This window comes from Teleopsis dalmanni, chromosome 2, assembly GCF_002237135.1.
Source record: "Teleopsis dalmanni isolate 2A chromosome 2, ASM223713v2, whole genome shotgun sequence".
Lineage (NCBI taxonomy): Eukaryota > Metazoa > Arthropoda > Insecta > Diptera > Diopsidae > Teleopsis > Teleopsis dalmanni.
The window spans coordinates 86,543,922-86,571,132 of NC_051847.1; the positions used below are offsets into that span (position 1 = coordinate 86,543,922).

General features: G+C 30.3%; 1 protein-coding gene across 1 annotated transcript; it reads left to right on the plus strand.

Annotated features, from left to right (window-relative positions):
- Positions 1-5,267: 5,267 nt before the first annotated feature.
- On the plus strand, positions 5,268-26,755 carry LOC119678860 (apolipoprotein D). The gene is made up of 5 exons (XM_038090939.1): positions 5,268-5,383; positions 8,057-8,231; positions 26,008-26,162; positions 26,219-26,291; positions 26,395-26,755. Exons 2-5 carry the CDS (start codon positions 8,085-8,087, stop codon positions 26,665-26,667), a joined length of 648 nt encoding a protein of 215 aa, XP_037946867.1. The 5' UTR covers positions 5,268-5,383; positions 8,057-8,084; the 3' UTR covers positions 26,668-26,755.
- Positions 26,756-27,211: the final 456 nt, after the last annotated feature.

Genomic DNA, 27,211 nt, shown 5'->3' on the forward strand with positions numbered 1-27,211 from the left:
ATCAAAGTACATAAAATTTAGCAATAAAATATACACATATTTGTATACATTTAATGATATAATAAAATATGAAATAAACATATTTATGTTATTTTGAAATCAAAATTTTTATATAAAATCTGTAATAGCCAATCAAAAAACCGAAAGACCACCGAATTTTTATTGGCTTCTTAGGTTTATAAAAATTATTTTTTCACCCTTAAACCGAAATCTCAATAAACGATTATCCAAATATTTAAATAATTTTTTTTTTTGTGTTAATATAGAAATAGAGAAAAGAAATATTGTATATACTTTATTAATATAATATATGTATAATATAATTATATATGTGTACTGTATATTCAAAATATTTTTATATTTTTAATATTTCTACAGCAGTTTTTGTAGCCGAAACCGAAATCGGAACGATTTCCTTTACTATTGACAGCCAACATCTATTAAATTATACATTAATTTTCTTAATTATATTCTGTCATTTTATATAGTAAAGTTTAAACTATAAATGAAATGAATTATCTTGTCTTTAATTCTAATTTGAATAATAATTATTATTATATTTCTTTTTCATATTCAGCTGCGACCACAGTTGCAGTTTTAAACCATGACTGCAGATGTCTTCGGCTGGCTAAGAACTAATTACCATACAATTTACATTATACTACATTATACATTATAGCAGAATATTGAAAAATATTTTTTTTACATAAGATGGTAAATATTACTAGATGTAAAGAATATTTTGAATGATTAAATAATGCCCCTTTGCACCATATGCTGGGTGTGCCTAGTTTTATCGAGACTGCGACAACTAGACAAACTATATAATTGTAAAATATTCTTTTTTTTTTTTTATTTAAGTATAAGAGTATTGAAAATAGCGAACTAAAGTAATGTTAGGATATCCATCAATTTTTCTGAATGGCTTAGAGATTTCAAATGAGGTCCATTTCTCCAGCTATCAACTATTATTTTCTAACTAGAACTGCTCATACATATAGAATGTATTTTATATTAATACGTGCTTTTACTAACTGATCGTATTATTCATATTTGAGATAATTCAAATTTAAATATTAAATGGACGACCTAAGCCCGGTAAATATCAAAAATTTTTGTGACTAAAATAATATAAAAAAAAATTAAGTTTCCCCATATGTACTTATATGTTTTTGCAAATATATATTAAAATATATATTATATATTAAAATCTATTTAATGGGCTTATTAAAAATATAAAAAATATGCTTATTCTATCCTCAAATAAGCCATTGTATCCTTTGGGCAAAATTGACTCCATGGTATTAGGCCGCAAGCCTCTTAGGATGGCAATATTTAGTAGCTTTATGTATTTTAGTCATATTAAAAAATTTGCCAGTTAATAAAAATACTTTTAAATTAATAAAATTATAAGAATATTATAAAGAAAACGCTGGGAATAGAGATTGGCAACAACTCTGATGGAACTCCGATTTAAGAGGAAGATGGATAGCATCTAATTCCGAATATAAAGTCGTAGACAGAAAGATTTTTCGGCGATATTGCTAATATGTCACACAGTTCTTATCTAGTCATGGATATTTTCCAAAAAAAATTAATATAGAATGTAAAAAGCAGAGCAGCGCAATTGTATTTACTGCGGATCAGTCAAGGACAATGCTTAGCATACTTTCTTCAACTACAAAAAATGGCATGGAGAGAGAACACTATTTGCAGAATATGTAGATCACTACACAGTCCAGAATAATATTGAAAAACTGACAAAACGAGCTGAAAATTGGAACAAAATCACATAATTCCTAGAAAATATGCTAAGGGAAAAAAAGAAAGATCTGAGCACAAACTAATATAAAATGAAAAGCAATCTGAAGACTTTCCAATTTGGATCAGGAGTGCCGGCCTGGATGCGGCTTCTACGAGAAGCATTTGGTATGGATAGCTAATTTATAAGGGATTCTACCTGCAGTAATGCGAAAGCGTTTTCAGGAAAGAATTGGAGTCATCATTCCGGCGACGATCGATTTGATGGTGCATAAACTATTCCATGCTACTTGTGGATTCAGAAGAGGTTGAGTGGTATATAGACTACTTCTTTAGATCTTAAGGGAGCACTGCTTTTTTAAACTTCAAAATCTCTAACTATGACAAGCTTGTTTGCATACAGTTTTACTATAATATCTGTTGTAAAAATTGTAGAATTTACTTGATAAGTGTGTATATATAGTAACATAGTTAATATTAATTTCGATTGTAACTACATATCGAATTTTTTTCCATACTTAGACCCTTCTCTATATATAAGGATGCATGACAGCTTAAACCTTATCAAATTCAAATCAATAATAGTGTTAGTTATACAGTTGTTTTTGATTAGTATTTTTGTTTTAGTACTAGATACTTCATCACTAATAAAATATAATATATAATAATATATATAAAAACTCTTTTATATTTCAACAAGAAATACTAGTTAGTTTTGCATATCATACTTTAATTTTAATTAGAAATTCTCTAGAAATTAATTTGAAAATCAGTTATAATGTTAAGCAATGCACTACAATTTTAAAATATTCTAAATAAATTAGATTACATATGTAATTAGTTTATCAAATTTAATGATATTCATTTTTATAGCTTTTATAACTAAAGTTATTGTATACAATTAAATAAATAGCAATATTATTAATGAAATATTATAATATTCACAGAAAAATGCCGTTAACTGGCATTGATCCAAATAGGGCACATATTTAAAAATATTTCAATAAAATATCTGGTTTGAATTAAAAAACAGCTTTGTATACTACGACACACCTTTAGATACGTAACGTCCATAATTGACATGTATATCTTTTATAATAACAACTAGTTCTGTGCAAGATAACGAGAAACCTTCTGAAGTACTTCGCTGACAGAAACCAAATTAGTAAAACATTTAATAAGCAGAGAACCAATTAAGACGTAGTCTTATTTATTATATAAATAAGAATTTACATAAATTAATCTGCAGTTTAGTATCGCTCTAATCTTTAAATATTAGTATACTTACTTAAAAAAATAATCAACTGACGGCTTAATATGTAAATTCAAAATTGCTCATATTGATACAAGTGTCTAGAATTATTATAACTCTATATTGTCACTTCTTAAATTTTAATCAATCTTTTGACATTATAATCTGGTATGATATCAAATACATATGTTCTAACTTCTCAAAACATTTGGTGTCAAGCCTAAAATTAAAAAAAAAAAGTAAGAAAAAGTATAGAAAACCAAGAAGTATCATATATGTTCAGTATTTAATCAGAATTCACTGATAGATGTATTATCTATCATTTTTAGTGTTTAAATTTATTATAATATGTACTTTAAAAGATCTACAGCAGGTTAACTGTAGTAATATCACTACAGACACGATGTCGAAATTATATGGATTCGTGTATACGATCTTATTATTAAAACAATAATTCTTTTCTGAAATCTGATAATTGTATATACAGACGATTTGATAATATCGATAATACCGGGCTTTATTAACATTAAACATGTGCCTTACTAAACACCTGGTACAGAAACTCAAACTCCAAACTCAAAAAATTTGAAAAAGAGAACATGGAAAATTCTTGAAGGTAAAAAAAATGTACGTGCACAAAGTATAAGTTGTTTTAAAGCTTTCTAGAGCTAGTAAGTGTTATATAGCGTAAGTAAAGGGTATTTCCTATTATAAAGAGGTTTCTAAACTGTTATAGTTATTCATAAAAATACAAATTTTTCTGTCAAATAATAACCAATGTGTAGTATACATCTTAAATAAACTGGTCTACCTGAACTCTTTGAGTACACATTTCAGATACAGATGTTATGAAACTACTGCATAAGAGATATCGAAGGGAAATAGCAATTACATCTCTAATATCAAAATCGCTATATTTCGATAAAAAAAATTGAGCTTTAGTTAAGTGTTGGTATGAATCTAAACAATTTTTACTGGATTGTCTTCTTTGAGCAATCACTTAGATAACTCAAGAGCTATATGAATTGTGCTTGAGTTAATTCCTCTTTCCTATAAGCTACCTATGTGTAATCTCGGTGGAAATATTACTTCCATAATTGTTATAATTTTCGCAACATTTAATATATATATAAATATATATATATTTAAAGCGGGAGTTGAAATTTTGTTCTTTAATCAAACATAACAAATATAATAACTCAGCGGCTGATTAGTCAGTAGGATTACCGTTCGTGCAGTTTGGTCTATGCTTCTGACACAGCGCATTGTCTTAGTAAAAGAAAACATTTTTTTCATATAGGAACATTTTTTCATTATTCCCTTTTTTAAAAGCACCAGTTAGACAATCTAGTATTTGCTTTTGATGGATTGGCTGTTTCTCAATGTAGTTAATGAATAAAATTTCGTGCATATCCCAAAACACGGAAGTCAAAACCTTGCCAGCAGTCTGTTGTATTTTTGGCCGATTTTGGCGAGGTTCGCCATCTGCTCTTCACTATTCTGCTGCAGATTAGACTCCAGAGTAAAGGGTCTAAGTTTCGACTACTGTTATATATCTACGCAAAAAGTGATATCTCGCTTCAACAGCTTCAAACATCTTTCAAAATCATCGACACATTGTTGTTTTTGATCAGTTGTCACCAAATGCGGAACCCACTTCAAAAAGAGTGGGTACATTTTTATTTTATTTAATTTTTTTTTATATTTGCAATCTGTTTATTTAACAATAAGCAAATTATTTTAAATAAATTAATTACAGAAATAGTTGATCTCTGTTATTTGAGTTAGACCACCTATTATACTAAGAGAACTTACTTATATAACATTTATATTATATTCGTTTTACTTTAATTTATTTATTCCCAAACTCTACTTGGTAGGTCTAGAACCTGGAACCTCTTCAACCTTTGTCTATAAAAGCCGCCATGTAAACAATGATTTTAAACGCATGTTACATTTTTACTTGCCTTAGCAGAATTGTATTAATTTCAATAAATATCATATTAACAAAATATATATCATCTAGAAAGTGTGGATTGGTTAAAGCAAATTGTTTTTACAAATCTTTTAATGGTCCATTTAGTAATATATATAGAAAATTTAAGAGGGATTTAATACATCTCTTAAAATAAAAATCGATACTCTTTTATAAATAAAACTCTCTTAAGAACGCGTTCAAACCGTTTTCAAACAATCGCGTTCCAACAGCTTTTCATCTTCACTTGTTCGAATCAGTCAAGTGACGGTAGTCTCAGCGATCGGTCGTAAGTGGGTGTGTTCGTCTTATCGCGGATAAAAACTTATTTCAGTTAATATAATTAATTGCAAGTTAAACGCCAAGATATTAAATAATTAATTCATTAGCTTTAAGTGAGTGTTGCTTTAAGTTAAATATTTAATAATTAATATGAACGCCTAGTAATACGAGTATCTGAAACGTTGAATATTTTATTAAATTTCGTTATTGTGTAAAAATTGTAAATAACATTTCAAATGTTGATTTGCACTTAAAAAATAAGTGAAATTTTTTTTATTACTTCTTTTAAAAATTTGTCAATTAACAGTAAACAAATTCAATGAAGCAAAACTGAAATAGCCAATATTGCGAAATGGCGAAATGGACTCATTTACCACAAAGCCACCAATTCTTCCTGATTTTTTTCTTGCGATCCATTGTTACCGCGGTTGAAGCAAAAGAAATTTGCATGGAGCCATACGATTTTCACTTGAACTTGGAATGCGACATAACTGAAACCATTATTTAAACAATTTCCACTTTGTATATTGTTAAATTATTGTTTCCTTATTAAGTAGTTCATTAGTTATACGCTACATTCGGTAGTTATAGTCAGTACACAGTCAATATATAGAGAAGCAAAATTAGAGACAATTTTTGAATAATAAGCCGGAGCCCAAGCACTTCTGAGAAGAAGCATTAAAGATTCCAGGAAATTGTTTCCCATTTACAATCAATAGACGTATTTAAAAAATATTCCGTAACCTATTTGGTTACAGTATCTAATAATTGGCATAACCTCTTATATTTATTTCTTGACATCTGTTGAATTGTCATTGGTTGAATTTCTTCAAGGTTTCTTAACGAATATATGTTAATATATATATTTCAATTTTATGTAAGTTTTTTACTTACAGTTCCGAGTTTAGTTTATACAAGGTTTTTAATTTATTCTTACGAATATAGTTTCCGGTTACAATATGTCTTTTGTTATACAAATTTGTAAATATTTTGCGCTAAAATATTTAGTTTCATTCAAATTTAATTAATTTTTAAATGATTAAAGTTTATTAAGATTGTTCAGCTTTTATTACAGTTTAAAAGAGTGAAAATGTTTTTCCTAAAAAAGATTATAGTTGATATAACAGTACGTTCACACTAGTGAAATTAACTTAATCAATGATTAGCAATTATTATTATATTTTATATAAAATTCATACAAAAATGTAATAATGAAGTTCGACAAGTGTAAGTCGTAGCTTTAAGCGTTGTTTATATGCTGACCACTGAGGTGCTTTTGGGGCCCTTCAAATTAAGTTGAATTAGTTATAACACTGATATAAAATTTACCATTTAACTTTAAGAAAGAAGTAAAACGACGTATTACTACAATATGATGAAGATCTGTTCTTCTGATATAAGACCTGATTGTATGGTTAAGAATTTATAGGGGTTTTCGAATAATTTTCTTTGTCACTATACAAAGTAAGTCTAGCTTTACAGCAACACTAATACTTTATTCAAAAGTTAAGAATTTATATTATAATAAAAGTTGGGGCTATGCGATGATACCTACTCTAAATGTGTGCGGGAAAACTTTTGCGCAATTTTAACAGCTCGTTTACCACAAGGATGGAGAAGCAGGAATTTAAACAAGATTTCCCCGATTGGAAAAATAATATTGTTTATCTGATCATACAAAATGTAGTCTATGTATTTAGATCTGAGATTGAAATCTAGTTTCTTCAAAAAATTTTAATTATTTTTGAAAATGTTTTATTTGATTAGTTCCCTCAGCCTAAATTGAACAAAACTATTTTATGCTCACTAAATCTGGTTAAGAAATTAGGTCTGATTTGAAATTTCATTTATTAAAAACATTTCAAGAAATTTTATGATTATTGAAGAAAAGTTTTAGTTCACTATTTCCTCCGGTTTATTTTCCAGGTTCCATCACTATCTATTGCTACTGGGTTTAAGTAAGTTATTTGTATAGTCACTAAAACTGGTCTGAGATTCTAATACTTTAACTTTTAATCTTTGTTCAAGTGGTTTCGATATATCATGTCACAAATAAGCGAATATAAAAATTGTTTTAGTAAATATTGCCATATAGCTAGATGAGTAGGATCGAAAAAAGATGTATGATCACTATAATATATTTAACTATTATTTCACTATCAGAATATTTACTGAAACCTAAGCCCCTAGAAGATCTGTCACACATTCCCTATACGTAGGAAAACTCCACAAATCGCTATCGGCCTTGGGTGTTTGCATTGATAGTGTTGAATTGACACTACTATTTGGTGCCTACTATTTCCATCAAAGACTACAAACCTGCTTGGATAACTGAAAAAAAATTGCTTGGTCTATTTTAACAACTGCAAGCCATGCCTTAGCTGATTTGCTTATATTTTGTGGTTTTTTTCACTACATTTTATGTTTGCAAACTGGTTGCATTTTGCAGTGCCCGGTTGCATAATGTGAATAAAATTAGCCGGAATGAAAACAGAAACAAAAGATACTTAAACCACTTTACAGTTATAAAAACATTTCACTCATTAAACTTTAAATAAATTACGAAATTTTAAGTCAATTGAATTACAAAAAGTGGAATATTGAAATGCAGTGAAGAATTTTAAGTACGCGGCGATAAATTAAAAAAAAAATCGGTTGTTTCCAAAAAAAAAAACCAAAAATTTAAATTATGTCTGGCAACTGAAAATTTGAAATTTTTAAATAAATTTATTTAATTTTTACTAAAAATAATGTGAATTTCTTTTAATTTTATATATGTAATAAAGTTGATATATGTATGATAAAGCCTAAAATATGTTGAAAGTTTTGTGGAGAACGCAGCGAATCTGTGGAAATATACTTTCTATAGCATTTTTATTCTTGCTCATGGAGTCTGTGTATGGATATGGTTTCGGCAGATGTCCCAAATATCCTTCAATGCCGAAGTTTAATATGAGTCGGGTAAGTGCAATAAAAACCATTTTCACATCATTTTTGATGATCATAATGATACTTATTAAGGATGATTCATTGTATTTTATTATGTGTATGGATTGGGTGTGTTATGTATGTGCTTTATATGGAGGTCAGTATATCTGCCTTCTAGTAAAGAGCTTGTTTGATTTTTTAAAACACTGAAAAGAGATTCAGGGGGAGGTTTGTGTTTTATATGATCTTTAATGTTGACTTTCATCAACTCTTAACACATATCCACATTTCAGATATACCGCTATTGTCCCATATTTTTAAAAATATTTTTTCAACAAATATGGAATTGATGAAATGGTACTATTTCGAAGAACATGTATAATATGTTAGGCCTGTTTAGTTCTCTAAATAATAGCAATCCACATTTGACATTAAAACATCTGTAGTTAATTAATGATCGCAGCTATTATTACAACAATTGAATATATGGACTACTTATCGGTTCAATATTAAATCTTTTTTAATATGTAATTAATATTAATTGTCTGTTTTGGCAGAATATTAGCACTCAAATCCACACCTTTAGTTTCGATGGTATATATAAATAGTAGTTTTGTGCAGCTTTTCTTAGAAATCGAGTAAAACGATATTATGCGGTGTTTACAGCAATATATAATTAAAGATTTTGACATACTCCAGAGAAGTTAAGTTGGAGGAAATCTTTTCTAAACAATATGCAACATTTGGAATGCTTCATATACATTAAAATAAAAACATTATGGAGTCCCTAAAAAGTAACTCCATCTGAAACGGAAAACAGATTTTATTAAGATAATAACAGTCAGTTAGTGCATCTGCTAAATTTATAGATTTAATAGCAATCTGTGTTATCAAAAAATGATATATTTTAGCCTTAAGAAATAGATCCTTTGTGATATTACAAGAAGTTTTCAAAGTGAAGTAAAAAGATTTAAAATGACTATAGATATTTTGGGTTTAGATATCTCTATTCTGGACCAAGAAGTTTTAGTTTTAGGAATATGAAAAAAAAAGTAATTACTCTATAGAAATCCGTCAAAAATTAAGGTTTACACAAATTTTTCGATTTTCTACTTTATCGGAAAATGCTTTAGTTTTAAATAAAATCTTTTTTGAAATACGTTATTTATACTAGTTTTAGATTAAATCTCATGACCGTCCAATCGATACTCCTACAGCTAGGAGTAGTCAAATATATGGGCGACGTATACTAGGTGAGCTGTACCCCTACATATCGGCTATAGACGAAAACGAATATGTAATCATTGTACAATACATTTACTTGTTCATTTAATTAGTTAGGACAGAGCAAGGACATTTCATGGTTTAGTTAAATAGCCATTTGAACTTAATTTATTTAGTACAACTAAATTTATAAAATATAGGAATGGATTTTGAATTAAGTCAATACTTGTTCTAAAAAGTTAATGATACATGAGTATGGATACATGAGTATGGAAACCGAATTTTGTATTGTCAGTGATTAGTACGCTTATCCATGCACTTATTATAAGCAGATTTTAGAATAATCTTCGCGGGATGCGAACTTACTTTAATGACTTGAAAGGACTTACATGGGTTCTACGTAATCATAATTTCTGCTTTAAGAACATAAAAATTAGTCCCAATGATATTTGTTAAATTTTTGTTTCAACATTTATTGACAATTCCGTAGTATCACTACCGGTTATGCTGCTCCAACCCGACCTACCTTTCATTGACTATAACAAAATTAGAATACTGCTTCTTCATAAATCTACCATTTTGCGACTAATAAATATTTTCGTGCAAATGTTTAATAAAGCCTTAATAATCTTGTTTAGTCACTCTTTTAGTTCAGAATATAACGATAACAATATAATATAACGACAGGTTAAGAAAACCTTGAAGAACGACAGTGAAGTAGTATTTTTGATTTCGACTCATCTTTTGTTGACTTATTTGGATGCTGTATTTATATACCTATGTTTCAGCATTAGTTATGACATATTGCATGACAGTGGGATAAAAAAACATGTCCCTAACAACTGACTTTCGACATATTTTTGTTAAAATTAATAATACTTTTGTCTGTAATACAAGTTCTATTGCTTTGCTTTGATTGAATGTCCAAAACGTCGAGTTAAATTGTATAAATAGATTGGTGAGAGATGTTAATTCCTATGCTAGCTCTCTCAAGCTTAAAGTTAGTTAGGTTGCTGTAGCAGTCAGTCTACTTGACTAACTAACTCCTTAACGTCCTGAGTTAATCAATTCCTGAATTGACTAAATACTTGTAGTCCATTAAAGTCTAAAACTTAATCATAATAATTCATAAAGCTATTACTATGACATTAATAATTGATCTTTCGTAGTTACTGCCATTTTTAGAGCCCAGCATGAGGCAGACTTGCTTGGTCAGTACTGCTTAGGTCGTGTGGCAGCTCTCTTAAGCTTAAACAACCGTTTATCTTCTTTAACTTTATCGATATTTTTAAATTACCGCCTTTCTTGGAGCAGTGGCATAAAGCATTCTTGCTTGGTGCGAGATGTTTAGGTCATGTATTAGCTCTCTCAAGCAGAAATGATAGTTTTGCTTCTTGCACTTAATCGATTTTCTTGAGTTACGGCAATGTCTAGTAATCTAGATAGTAATCTAAATGACTAGTACTAGATAATCTAGTTACTATATAGGTAGATTATAAACGTTTGCATCATTTTAAGTTTCAATTTTTGATGATGTGATCAGAATTTTATTTATTCCCTTTCACTTTGAACACAGTACATTTGATTATAGTGTTTTTTTTTCATATTTAATTCAACAAAAACCAATAAGTGGTCAAAACAGATTCACTTGAAGTCGAAGTAACTCATAAACTGTCTTTACATTGAATGTACTTGAACCAAATTTCAGTTTTAAACAGCAAATAATATAACATCAACAGCTTTAATAAAAAAATATATATAATGAAAAACATAAAACATAATCGTTCTTCATAAAAGATAAACAATACCATGGAGCACAGTACTTGCCCGTACAAGGACGGTTTGAATTGAATATTTACTATAGACTATGATGAGTGTTTTTATGAGGTAGTGATGAGTACAATTAACATTTTATATTATTTTTAACAGCTGTTTAATATATTATTAAAACGATGCCTTCAGTGCATATCACTTGTCACTCACAACAAATTAATTAATTTTAATTTTTAACAAATTAAATCAATTTAAACATATTAAAAGTTGTTGACGTTCATCAAAGATCATTCCACATGTATTTAGAGCAGATGTTGTACCACTGCTCTGCGAAATACGGAATGACGGTAATATTTCAGTTTCGTAGACTTATCTGAAAACCCGTTTTACTCTATACGAAATACAAAACAAGTGCTCAACTAAGGCTTTTTTTACTTTCATACAAAATGTGTACAATTTACAGCTCTCCCGGTCGTTTCTGATGACTAATACCTTCATTGCTATATTTAAGGTGTTTTATTACACATTAATTTTATTATTGTTTCATTATATCTTCACAGTTTTGCCGGTTTCTTAGAAAGCTCATAAAGAAATGGAAAATATCAGCCCAGCCAAGCAGCATAATTTTTTCCACAACATAAAACTGAAAGTGCAAAGACCTTAACTGCGCACAGCTGTTAGCACCGATTTCGATCAAATTACTTGACCTACAACAAAACCGAAACATTTCGGTCAACCAACCACAGATCTCATTAGTTCGTGCCATAAAAGCTGTGCAGTCTACGTGTTTCTCTAAGTAAATGACTTTGAATTAAAATTTTGATATTGGAGTAGAGCTGCGGACATGTCAAACCAGTTTCAATACCAGAAGCACACAATCAAGTCGCCAAAGTGAGCGAAATGACTTGCAGTTTTCGGTGAATGCTTGTCGGTTGTAGGCTTGAAGTGGTTCTACGAACTGCAACACTTGTCATGTCATGTCCCAAAAATTTATTTATTTTTTTTTATAGATTTACGACATTTTTAAGATTTTTGTCAACATATTTTCCTTATTTGCATGACGGAAAACATAATGGAAACCTCAAATATTCATGTATAATATTTATGCAAGTCTGACGAAAGATTTCTGATTAAAATAAAAACCCATGAAATTTTAAAACCGCAATACACTCTGCACTGTGTTGAAGAACATAGGCTAAGGTCTGACCTATACTTACTTAGTATGAGATTTAATGACTTTGTATGAAAAAAGAGATAAGCAAGTATTTATTGAATTTTAAAAGATTATCAGTGTCAGTCGGTGTAAATAATGCATTCATTATTTATTTTAAATAAATATATTATTTATTCTTAGTTCAAAAACAAACTAAATAAGCAAACATACTTATATATTTAAAACATTAAAATAATAAATAATAATTAATAAAAAATAATAAAAATGTGAACTTACTAGTAGAAAGAGTAATAACCTTAAATTCTACGCTTATCTTTAGAATCTGAAATCTTAAGTGCATATACTATACAAATAGGACTTGAAAACTCTGTTCTGTGAATAGGGGCAATACAAGAAAATGGATGGTAATCTACTCATGTGATACATTAGCATATATACATAAATAGACAGAAAATGACGGTTTTTTGTATCCACATATAATAAACATTATACAGGTTTCTTTTCGTATCAGAAATAATGGATTGAGAATCAATGCACGAAAAACAATATAATCTCTTGAGAATGCATAGTGATATTATATATATACATAGTATGATATCAAAGAGTACAGTAATATAATACTTTCTCTCAGTTCTTAGAACACTTCACAATACTTTATCTGCAGAAATTGATGCAATTTAGAATCTTTTCTAATTGTTATTTTTTTAAAAGTACTACTTTTATGAGACCCAATACTTCTCTAGTATAGTCAAAATATAATTTAAGCCTTACTAAGTGTTGGCAACTCTGCCAAGATGACAGATGACAGATAAAGAAGAATTAATATTTTAATTCTGTCAGTTTTTTTGAACTTGTGAAATAATAATAACTTGGAGTTTTTTGAATAAATAAATATCTAAATTATACAGATATAACAGTGGCGACGAGGATATTTTTTTTTGGAATTACATTGAAAAGTATATGTACACAAAAAAAAAATGAATCCACAAGAATTCAAGTTATTTTTCCAAGAAATGCAAAACCAACGTGCGAAAGACACCGAAGCAATGCGTGAACTTTTCAAGGAGTGTTTGCAAATGAAAGCAGTTCCGAAAACAGAAAATCCGGAGCAAACAATGGAGATTTTAGCATCGAGTCTCACGGAATTTGTTTATGATCCAGAAAATAACTTAACATTTGAAACGTGGTATACGAGGTATGAAGATTTGTTCTTAGTAGATGGTAGCAAACTTGATGACGCAGCGAAGGTCAGGCTTCTATTAAGGAAACTCAGTACAACTGTGCATAATAAATATATGGACTTTATTTTGCCTAAGCATCCACGTGAATATAATTTCACTACAACAGTGGAGAAATTAAAACAACTGTTTGGACTCCAAAAGTCACAATTCAGCTTACGCTATAGCTGCTTACAGTTAACCAAATCAGATACCGACTATACTACGTACGCAGCCGAGGTTAATAAACAATGTGAAAATTTTAAATTGAATAGCCTGTCACTGGACCAGTTCAAATGTTTAATGTTCGTATTGGGGCTGAAATCGGAAGCAGACTTCGAAATAAGAACCCGAATATTGACCAAACTGGACACAGAAGCTGATACCATCAACTTGGAAAAACTTACAAACGAGTGTCAGCGTATTATTAATTTAAAATCCGACACAGCGCTGGTAGAAAATAAATCACGTGAAAATCAGGTGAATCGAGTACAAGCAAATAAGCTTAAGAACAATCACAAACCGAAAACACCATGCTGGTTTTGTGGAGCAATGCATTATGTGCGTGACTGCCCATACAAAAATTATAAATGCGAAGACTGTCACAACATAGGCCATAAGAAAGGTTATTGCAAAGCGAAAAATTTATCAAAATCAAAATGCAATAGCAACAACAAAAATAATAGCAATGGTAAAGCAAAAACATTTTCACAGCCACGATCCAACAGTATATACACAACGAACAGCATCACAGCTTCACAGCGTAAATTTGTCCACGTTAAAATCAACAATGTGCGAATCAAATTGCAATTTGATACTGCATCGGACATAACTATCATTTCAAAATTTAATTTCGACAAATTAAATATTTTAAATACAATGGAAGTACAACCAGAATCTGCTAAAAGTGCAACTGGAAACTTACCATTGTACGCAAAATTTACATGTGCTGTACAGTTAAAAGACACAATTAGAACACTTACGTGCTTCGTTACAACGATCGATTTGAACGTATTCGGATTGGACTGGATAACTGCTTTTCAACTTAGCGATATGACGCTTAACGCTATTTGCAGCCAAATTTCAACAACAAAACAGGCAAGTAATGTTTCAATAAAGTCGTCAAATTGCAAATTTCTTCCGGAAAAATTATTTCCAGAACTTTTCGATAATGCTATGGGTCTTTGTAATAAAACTAAGGCACATTTAATTATTAAACCAAACTGTCAACCTGTTTTTCGACCTAAACGCCCGGTAGCATACGCAGTTCAACATTTGGTTGAAGAAGAAATTAAGCGACTTCAAGATCTCGACATTATCGCACCCATCAATTACTCTGACTGGGCCGCACCAATCGTAGTTATCAAAAAGCCAAATGGTAGCATTCGTATTTGCGCTGATTTCTCAACTGGTCTTAACGACGCGCTTGAATCTTACAAGTATCCACTACCGCTTCCAGAGGATATTTTTGCAAAAATTAGCAATGCAACAGTATTTAGTCATATAGACCTTTCGGACGCTTTTCTCCAAATCGAAGTTGATAGCAAATCGCAAGAACTTCTCACAATAAACACGCATCTAGGTTTATTCAAATACAAGCGTATGGTTTTTGGCGTTAAAACTTTTCCGGCAATTTTCCAACAAATTATGGATAAAATGCTTGCGGGCTTAGATTGCGCAGCAGCTTACATTGACGATATCTTTGTCTCAGGTAGAAACCAACAAGAGCATGACAACAACTTACATGAAGTTCTACAACGAATTTATCAATACGGGTTTAAACTCAAGATCGCAAAATGCAATTTTTCAGTTCCTAAAATTGCTTACTTGGGATATATTGTCAGTAAAGACGGCATTCGCCCAGATCCAAAAAACATTGAAGCAATCAAGACAATGCCTGCGCCAACCAATCAATCCGAACTTAGATCACTCTTAGGTGCTATCAATTTTTATGGGAAATTCATAAATCACATGCGCAAATACCGAGGACCATTAGACGAACTACTTCAAAACAACAAGCAGTGGCAATGGACGGAACTTCATCAACGCTGTTTGGATGGTTTCAAGCAAATTTTGTCATCAGAGTTATTATTAGCGCATTACGATCCACTAAAAAACATAGTAGTCGCTGCAGATGCATCTAACTATGGGCTCGGAGCTTGCATTTTTCATGAAGCTGACGACGGTTCAATGAAAGTAATATGTCATGCGTCCAGATCACTAACGCCCACAGAAAAACAATATAGCCAAATAGAAAAAGAAGCTCTTGCGCTTATTTTCGCGGTTACGAAATTTCACAGAATGGTTTTTGGGAGAAGATTCAAACTACAAACAGATCATAAGCCTCTTCTAGCTATATTTGGTGATAAAACGGGAATTAAGGTGCATCAAGCAAATAGACTTCAACGTTGGGCAATTAAACTGATTGCATACGACTTCGAATTAAAGTTTATTTCAACTAACAGTTTTGGATATGCAGACGTTTTATCACGACTCATACATAACACAATCAATCCTTCAGAAGACTATGTCATCGTTGCAGTAGAGTTTGAAATTGAAAGTAAACAAATTTTACATAACTCACTTGATAAGCTGCCGCTTACCAGCAAAATGATTACTTACGAAACAGCTAAGGACAAGGTTTTAGCTAAAATTCTCGAATATGTAACTGAAGGATGGCCATCAAACTGCAACAACAGTGAGTTAAAAGCTTACTTTAACCGAAAAAACGACATATGTATAGTTGACGGATGTTTAATGTTCGGACAACGCATTATTATACCTCAAATTTTCCGAAAGCGCATTCTTAAAGAAATTCACCGAGGTCATCAAGGCATAGGTCGTACTAAAGCCATCGCGCGGAACTACGTTTATTGGTCAAATATCGATTACGATATTGAAGCAATGGTGAAAAGTTGTTCAAATTGTGCCGCAGCAGCTAAAATGCCCACAAAAACAACTTTACATCCTTGGCCAAAACCTTCTGATTCTTGGGAACGGCTCCATATTGATTATGCAGGACCAATAGATTCATACTACTATTTGGTCGTAATCGATGCGTTCTCAAAATGGCCAGAAATTATACAAACAAAATCTATAACAGCAACTCAAACAATTTCCAGCTTGAAAGAAATTTTCGCTAGATTTGGGTTACTGAAGACAATAGTTTCAGACAATGGTACTCAATTTGTGAGTCACCAATTTCAACAGTTTTTAGCGGAAAACGGCATTAGTCATATACGAAGCAGTCCGTACTATCCCATGTCAAATGGACAAGCCGAAAGGTTTGTGGATACTTTAAAGCGAGCACTCAAAAAGTTAAATGGGAAGGGGGTAACTGCTGAAAATCTTCAAACATTTCTACAAGTTTACCGATCAACTCCGAATAAGCAAAATGAGGACTGTAAATCGCCAGCTGAAGTTTTACTAAAAAGAAATATCCGTATTAAACTTGACTTAATTAAACCAACGCTGGTGTCTTTACCAGACCCAAATGCCAAGTTTAAAAATAAGTGCAATACACAACTCAAAATGAAAGCGCAGTTTGACAAAAGGCACGGTGCAAAGCCAAAGAATTACGAAAAACAAGAGCTCGTTTATGTCAATATATTTAAAAACAAACACTTTGAATGGACAAAAGGAAAAATAATCGAACGCATAGGTAACGTCATTTATAATGTTCGCTTACAAAATGGCAAACTTATTCGTGCACATGCCAACCAAATTCGTGACCGTAAAGATCAAGAAAATGAGTTATCTTTAGAAATATGTACTTCCGAAGATATCGCCAACGAAAAGTGTTTAGTTGATGCATTTGGCCTCTACGAAACAACACCTAAAGATGTGGTCGAAATAACTAACAACAACATGGTTTCGACTCCAGATCAATCTTTCAACAAAGTAACCGAGATTGCAATTCCTCAAACTGAGAAACACAATGAGGCAGTTGTTCCGTATACCCGACCAAGGCGTACTAGACATCCTATTGACCGTTATAGACCCTAGAATCACCGCATTGGAGATTTAATATCAAAAGGGGAGGTGTTGGCAACTCTGCCAAGATGACAGATGACAGATAAAGAAGAATTAATATTTTAATTCTGTCAGTTTTTTTGAACTTGTGAAATAATAATAACTTGGAGTTTTTTGAATAAATAAATATCTAAATTATACAGATATAACACTAAGTATTTAAAAAAGATAATTTAAAAAAGATAAAAAAGAAAGATATTTAAAAAAGAAATATAAAATATTCCCATGCACAAGTATGGAGAGCACCAGTCATATTAGCAAAATTATAATACAACAATTTCAAAAAAAAAAGTACTTATGCCCTTTTTGATTGGTAAATCTCCAGCGAAATATAATCTCGATATAACCACTCGAAATTAATTTATAACACTCAAGATAATTTGTTTGAGTAGCAAGATTACGCTCAAATCAACAGCTGTTTTATAGGACTTGATAGACAAAGTGTGATTGAGTTCGACATTATTATTATGAAAAATATAAATGCCTACTAACATAACGACAAAAATGTTGATTACTTTAGAAATGTTCAATTAGACAACAAAATTTGACAGGTCCTGAGTAAATCTAGCATAAATCCAGATTTACCAATCGAAAACGCCATTAGAGTCCCTAGATATGTTAGATATACTAACGTATGCAGAGACGTTAGTCAAATTCAAACGAAGCTGCCATAATTTTGAAACTCATAAATTGTCCTTAGGTTAAAAAGACAAAGTCGTTTTATAAAATAATTGTCAACTTCACATGACTGTATTAAAGGTAAAGTATTACCTATATATCTAATATATTAAACTTGCTTATAGTCTAATTCAATAGGCGGGTTGCAATAATGAACATATTATTACATTTAATTTAGTTTATATTATAAAAAAATTTCGATATGGATTTTGCTCTTCTTGGAAGCAATGATGATAACACAGCTGATACATACATATGTGTGTAATTTGAGATACTTTAGATTTAGCTTATCAAAAAAAAACGTTCTTCTTTCATTGGTCCAGAGCCCTTCTGCGGGGTAATAAATAGTTTCACAAATAGCTTATTATGTGAACGGGAGAAACAACATCTACTTGAACACTGGAGAGCCCAAACAGGCATGTGACAGTCAAAAAGATTCATTGATCCTGATCACATCAAAGTTGATGTTATCCTTGGCCTTAGCAGAAACGATATTAAAATCTACACTGAACTTCTTACAGGACACTGTAGACTTAATTACCACATTAGGATAATAGGTGCGGTAGAAATTGACTTCTGTCGACTCTGTTATGAGGAGAAGGAAACATCAGAACATGTTCTTTGCAACTGCCCAGCGGTGACAAGACGTAGACTCAATTACCTTGGAAGCGGAATTTTACCAAATCAAATAGGTAAAATTAAGCCCACAGCAATTATAATATTTGTAAATAGTCTAAAATTGTCCTAGTTGGGCCTTATATGGATATACAGTTCAAAATGTGAAATGTTTGCACCCATCAATATCCATTTGAGAAAGTTCTCACCATGTATGGCAAAATATTGTGAATCAATTAATCAATAAGCAAGTATTTCTTATATGACAAGTCAAGACAATTTTTTATATGGGAAGCAAAGTCCAAACTAATTTAGAAATAACAATATAACCGTGGACGTTCTTAAGTAAACTTCTTAAGTAAACATTCTCAAAATTTAATTATTTGAATTTTGTTTTTTTAAAAGGAACCTCAAGTTATACAAACAATGCTACAAATATTTCACTTATTTGGTGCAAAATATCTTCATTATGACTTATTTGCTTTTAAACTTGTGCAAAGAAGATAAAATAATGGTAAATAATAAAATAAATCCAAAAGCCCCAAATGCATTTCAACTGCTGAAAATTTAGTAGATATAATGAAAGTTCTATATTATTTTTAGGCAGTATAATTATAAATATTAATAGGTTTATTTATTGTTATATTATATACATTTATCGTCGTCCAATTTATTTATTTAAGTCGTCCAATGGCACAGTTAGCATTAAAGTTAAGGGGGAATAAAAATTAGAGATGAAACAATTTCAGATAATCACTTTTAAGAAGTATTAGAATAAGAAGGTCTTGGAATCTTGGGAATATTTGAAGAAGTGTTCACCAAGTGCGTGTCCTCTTGAGAGAAATTTCAAAAGATTTTTTGATGAAGTTAAATTATAAGTTACACATAATAAATTATGTGATCCAAAAAATAATAAAAACAGCAACTTTGATTTTAAATAAATTCAACATTACAATAAGGAAATAATAACACTTTTTACTTTAAAGTCTGGAAATAAGATCATCATGCTATATTTGAAATGTAAGCAATACTACTTAACTCTGTCAATAGTCAATAAGAAAACATTTCTTGCTCTATATTTCTTAAAGAATATAGTTCCAATGCTTTCGATAATATACTAATTTTTATTACTTTCTGCCCCTATGAGAAATATGTTTTTTTATCTGTTTCATCTCGATCTATATCATCGTTGTACCATCTGATAGACTGCTATGACAAGCTACAGCAACTGCTAAGTACTTGCTCATACAAATTAAGAGCAACGAGCTCAAAAACATTCTTGCAAGGATTTAATCAACCACTTGAATCTACGAACCGGAACATTATTCTGGTATAAGTTGGTCCACAATAAGGATTACGTTAATGGTGCCCCACTTCAGTAGAACGAAACTAAGTTAGTTGGCAGGTTCTCTGACGGTTCATCATGGTCTGTGTTATCATCTTAACAAGATGGGGTCTGTTTGAAGAGACAGTATATCGTGTCTGCCTGAAAACGAATGAAACCTTTAGTCACATATTCTGTGATGTTCCACCTTTCATCTGTAGGAAAAGTAGATTGCTTGGTCGGGAGTTATTATCTCTATCCAATGTTAGAATATTTTTCTTAGCTGTCATTTTGGATTTCACTCGAAAGGCGGGCTGTGTGCTTTTCGTTAGAGTTCGTAAATAATACAAAAGATGAATCGTGGTAGCAATGTTCCACGCCGTAAAACCTATACTCAGTTTATTTTCTATTTTATTCCATGCCATAGTTTTAATTACATAAAAAAAATTATTATCGCTTTTAAAACGATCATTTCTTATCTAAAATATTAAGCTTTAATGTGCATTTAAAAAAGGTAGTAATCCGTTTTTCAATAAAAAGATTTTGTTATATATAAAATAATATATTAAATAAATTCTCATTATCATTTATTTAAGTAATTAAGTCATATATTAAACACTGCTCCCACTGCTCATGAATTGTCTTACTACATTTTAATAATATACTATTCACTTCACTCCTATATGCAGTAACTGCTTAATTTGCCTCAATAATATACAAAAAAATCGAAAAAATACCAAGAAATAATTTAATTTCCATGAAAAAATGTACGTTAAGTAGACGGTGTATCCAGAATTTATAATTACAAAACCGCTTGTAAAAGATATCGTTTCTGAGAAGCAGATATTGTTTTTCTTTTGTATAAATATGATTTTTCTGGAAATTGAAATCGAGATATCTTAAAATAGAACACACATATATGTTATATACATACTGTGTAAAAGGTGTCTGTAATTTGTAACTTGTAAAAGGCTTCTCTCGGGCACCTCTACACATTTTTTCTTTAAGTTGATAACTCTGTACTGTAATTATACTTTTGAGTGTTCTGTGATGTCACAAGTCCATGTGCTACGTGAGAATTTCTGTGAAAAACCCAACTAATAAAACCAACCAAGAACCGAAGGTTTCTGAAGGCGTTAGAATAAAATTTTTTGTTTTAAATTATATAAATTCGAATGCTTTGCACATTAAATGTGTATGTATAAATATTTTTAATATTATATATTTCAATTACAAGTCAGAGCTAAGGTAGTCGGACTAAATATCAACGAGAACAAAACAAACTATATTCAAGTTGATGATTTCACTTTTAAAGAAGTACAAAGCGCCAAACACATAGGTGCTCTCATTAATACCAACAATGACATCAGTGTTTGTATCTAAAACAGAATTGTGGCAGCAAACAGAAGTTACTACGGACGGTCGAAAATCTTCAAATCTAAAATCGTGACCAGAAGCGCCAAACTACACGCTTACAAGGCAATCATCCGTCCGTTATTATATTACGGGGCCGAAACTTGGACTTAAATAACAGATTTGAAAACCAAATCAGAGCTTTTAAAAGAATGTGCTGAGAAAGATTTATGGTCCCATCCACCTGAATCACGAAGAACTTTTTGTAACGGTGAACATGAAGTAAAGTTCACAAAGTCGCAGCGCTTGAGTTGGATCTGACCTGTTATGAGAATGCCGAATGATAGACCTCGAAAGCGTATACTCCATTTCATGCCATATAACGACCGCAGCAGAGGCCACGTATAAGATGGCTCGACAACGTGATCGACGACATGGAGAAAGTTGGCTGATACAACTAAAGCTCATTCCGAGCTGTAACACTGATGATGATGATATTTTTTAATTCATAATTTTGGTTAAAATTCGATTTTACCTATTCATCAATTTTCATATATCAAAATTTTCTTTATATATATTTTTTTTTCTGCCTCTACAAACAGAATAGTATTAAAATTTAACAATTAAAAAAATAAAAATATAATTAATTCATTCAATTATTCTACAGCTAGTTTATGATTTCGTTCTAATATAAACACAGCAAATAAATTTGTTAATTAAACTTTGATAGCAAAGTAACAAAACTCCAGAAAAATGTGCGAACATTAAAGTCAAGTACGGTTTTGTGTCAATTGGTTGAAGAGCACTGACTCTGAGATTCAAAAATGGCAGGGCATGAATTCGATTCCTGGTACTTTTAGCCTCAAAAAAAAAAAAATTATTTACGAATAATTAAATACAAGAATTATTTCCAAGACCACTCATGATGGTTGTTTTGCAATACTCGAATTAGCTGTATGGTCAGCCAAAAATTCAATTAATTAAAATAATATAAGATGAATTTTTGTTGTTGTAGTTCATTACTGTTCGAAAAAAACCTCTATGTTTTTTTCCTAAATCAAGGAAAAAAATACTTAATCATAATGTAGTTTATAGAACCTTTTTCTAGAAGGAAAGAAAAACTAAAAGATATAGAATAGGATTGACATCCAAGTGAATTTTGTGTTATTTATAATCACTCAATAACAATATTTCAATCATTATAACATATAATTACTATTCTACGACTAAAAGCACCTTTCGAATTTTATCGTATCAAAAGAGTTGATTTATCCAAATCAACTAATGTGGAAATGACCGAAGAGTTGAAATCCCCTTAAGTGTGAACACAAGATTTGTATGATCTGTGAAGAATTATTTATGTATGTGAGTTGTCTATTACATCTCAACTAATGTTTATTCAAATTATGTGTACAATTTCAATAGAATTTAATAAGTGTTTCCACTTTTTTGTTAGGCAATGAAACGATCTTCTGCTGCGTAAAATTGTTATGAACGTTTGATCCATGACTCTCAATTAAGTTTCAAGCAAAATTGAATAAATTACTTAAGTGCGCCGCTCAGGGCATTGTGTGTAATCCAAAATCATTGGATGCGAATGACTACGATTCTCGTATTTTACGCCTTATAACATCAGAATATTTCCAGAAATTAACAATTTACGTAAATTTACGTAAACCAATTAAAGTTTTCTTTTCATTTAACTTAAATATTTACACTTAAATAGTACTAAAGATTTTGATCAAAGTACAAACAAAAAATTACTACTCATGTACTTTTAAGTTGAGATCTCAATTAGTGCAGTGTCAAATCTAAAAATAAGAAAAAAAACACTTCAAAGTGATAGTTTATATTTATAAAGTAAATATTTTCACATTTTTAATATTCTTAAACTCTGAGAATGATTTAAATGAATAAAAATGCTAAATAACAGCTTCACAAAAAATATTTTGATCTGAACTGTACTCAATAATTAATTAGTTTAATATAATAAAGTGAATGACTACAACTGATTCTGAAATGTACGACATGACTTAAGTTATCTGTGATATATAGTAATGTCATTGAACTCCAATACAATCGTACCAAACGGTTAACTAATTAACCTATTACACGATGTTTCTAACGAGACTTATTTCTAACGAGCCTTTTTCTATAAGCACTTAATAATTCGAACCATTCATATGTCCTTGGAACATCTCTTTGAAGTATACAAACACGTAGTACTATCTAAAAGCCAGATGTGCGACTAAAATTGGTAATGATGTTTACATACTCGCCTAAATCTGTTAACTATTTCAGACAGAGGCACTTCACATAATTAAAATATTCACAAAATTATTAAGAAAAATATTAGTTCTTATGAATTTGGGATGTCTTTTATATTAAAAAAATTTGACTCTGATTGATAATACTCAATTATTCTACAAAGCTTTAATTTTCCTTAAAATCAATTTCGGATGTTGAAATACAAATCCTCCTAATTATTTTTTTTTATAAAAAATTCATCCGTTGAACATGTACTCTCTTCCGACTAAGCATTTTGTACACAAGTACATTCCGAAAGTTCTTCACTGAAATAAATCTTTGATATCGAGATTGTTTACCCGAAAAGTTTGCTTGGTTATCTGTATACTTACTCTGTCTTCATCATTTTAATCATTATCAGTACGATTTTCATCATTATTTCTAATGTCAATTTCAATTTCTAATTTCTAAGTTCAATAGATTCTACCTAATCTCAATATTTCCTATATAGTATTGAAGATCAGAGTAATTGAGCAGATAATATATTAACGTCATTTATTGATGACTCCATATCAGCAAGGTATTGCTTCTGTAATTTATTCAATCGGATATCATTTTACATATTAGAGCTTTATTCAAAATTTAGTAAAGGCTTTCTATATTTTCGGATGATTTAACCCCTTATTTTATACCAAACAAAAGTAATTTTCCTGACATAGTTTTTTAGTTAAAAGTTCCACAGCAATTCGGTGAATTTCTAAATAATTAAAATAAAACAAAAATGATATGTACTCCAATTTTTTAAACCATCGATTATATCAAAAATGTTGCAATGAAAAAGTGTTACATATGGACAAAATGAATGGTACTATTGTCTAACTGCAAGACCTCTCTAGACAGAAGGCAAGAAGTATTGTTCAATAATATAATACTTTCATCGGTAAACATGCTCCTAACAATTTTTTCGTAAGTGTGTTCTTCTTAAGAATTTTTCATATTTTAAGAACTCAGAGATGCAATATCTGGGAAAATAGCGCATATAATCCAGTCCAATGATCAATGTCCACTGAAAGTAAAAACTTCTCTTCTTAAATCATGTTGTCCTAACTATATAATACCAAAATGAATTTGTGCACGGTAAAAATGTTAGATGTTTCATGTCTTCATATGTCTTCGATCCACTTTCCTCTACAAATACCTGATGAATGCCATATTGTAGTAATTGCAATAGGTTAAGTTGCTGTGATAGTTGGTCTCGTTGTTCAGGCCACTTAAAACCCAAAGCTTCATTGTGAAACCACAGAATATTGCAATAGATAGTATATAGAAGAATACAACATCACTTTGCATAGTAATTTAGCATAGTAACGTGGTTAAAATCAATTTATCATTCTGCAAAGTTACGATTATGTTTCCTAAATAATTAGATATTTAATCACTTTTGTGGTAATGCATAAGAAATTAAAGAATATGAATTTCTATGGATTTGAGTATTCAATTAGCTCTACCACAGATTTTCAATCTGATTTTTGTAGGAACAAATAGTGTCTTAGAAAAACTAGTGCGTTTTAATTTCTTTTGATCCGTGATTACGCTACATAGACTAATAGCTTTGGGTGTATAGGAAAACTATATTGCTTTAGTTTAGTTACTTGCCCTTATTCGTAATTAATTAGATCAGATTAACTTGTCACTGCATCCCTTGAGGATTATTGTGACAAACCCACTTGAGTTCCATAGACGACTACAAGTTAAAAACGCCAGTATGTCATTTGGAAAGATATTGCCTAATTCCGTTATAAGTGGATAGACAGTTGATAAGTACCGAATTCTAAGTCTGGCGAGACTATCACAGTGGCACAGAATGTGTGCCTCTGCAATTCTTAGAGAAGTAAATGTCTATCAAAACTGAAGGTTTAAAAAAAAAAAGCTTTGAATATTTGAAACAAATCATTCTTTACTTTCTCAATTTGAAACTTTTCCGATTGAGGTTTGACCATTGTTTCATATTTTGTTAAACTGTCACGTCGTTTTAATATTTCTTCAATAAATTAGGCGTAATAGAGTTCTATCCAAAATAATCATGTCTTATATCATTAGTACATAGTATTTCAATTAGCAGTTACAAAAACATACTTTTAAATAAAAAAAAATTGTTTTAAAATATTTTAGGTACTTGGACAATGGTATGAAGTGGAACGATCATTCTACTTGCCAGAAATAGCCTCCGGCTGTACAACATTGGAGTTTCAACCACAAAAACAGGAAGAACTTTCTAAATATAATAATTTCAAATTGGAAGTTGCTATCAAAACCATCAATCGATTGTGAGTATTTAAATAAAGCAAAATAAAATAACATGTATAAGATTTTCCAACTACAGAACTGGAAACCCATCCATTAATCTCGGATATGCAACACCAGAAAGCCGAAAATCATCTATAATGGATTTTAAGGTTAGCAAATTTATTGTATTCTGTTTAATAGAAAAGTTTAATAGAATAAATTGTAATTATAAACATTTATACGGACCGAAATTAATATAAATTTTAATTTTAGTTTAATACACGTTTTCCTGATGTAATTGCACGACTTTTACCTGGTTCCGGAAAGTATCAAGTACTTTATACGGACTATGATAATTTTGCTATATTGTGGTCTTGTGGCAGTCTAGGATCACTCGGTTATTCCGACCAAATGTGGGTGTTTGGTCGTGAACGTGATTTTCCCGTTGAGGTGCGTACCAAAATATATGATACACTGAAAAAGTTAAGTCTGGATCCGGAGAGACTAGTATTAAGTAAAAATAAGGAATGTCCGAAGACCTTATAATAACTGGACCACAACGAAAACGAGCATTTTTACATATATAAGTTTTATATTTTTAGAAGAATTTTATATTTTAAGAAATGTCATATCAGTTCGCATTTATTTTATTATAAAGAATGGGTTTTGATTTCATTGAAGAGAAGAAGAAAAAATTGGCTCATCCAAAGAAAAAATATTTAAGCAAATTTATCTTAAACTGAGTATATTTCCATGTTATTTGTACTCGTCGTTTATTAAGCTTAGGTTTCTGTGATAAAATCGGACATTAAAAATTAATTAAAATATTATTAGTTTATTAAATGCATTAATGATTTGTATAAGCATAAAATAAAAAAAATTAATAAAATATATACATAAATGTAAAATATTATATATATTTAATATTGAACACTGAAGTACTGAGTAAAATCAACTTATGTTAAACTAGTACAGTTTTGCTTCAGGTAAGTTGTTTTTGTAACCCGCTGGGACCTGTTTATGAAGTTTTTTTTTGGTGGTGTTGAACGTTACTTGGTTTTCGCTTTCGACGAGTGGCTTTGGGACGTAG

Coding starts and splice junctions, on each gene's coding strand:
- LOC119678860 (XM_038090939.1), top strand. CDS start 8,085: ATGTTGAAAGTTTTGTGGAGAACGCAGCGAATCTGTGGAAATATACTT. Junction 8,232..26,007: donor CGAAGTTTAATATGAGTCGG/GTAAGTGCAATA, acceptor AAAATATTTTAG/GTACTTGGACAATGGTATGA. Junction 26,163..26,218: donor ATCAAAACCATCAATCGATT/GTGAGTATTTAA, acceptor TTCCAACTACAG/AACTGGAAACCCATCCATTA.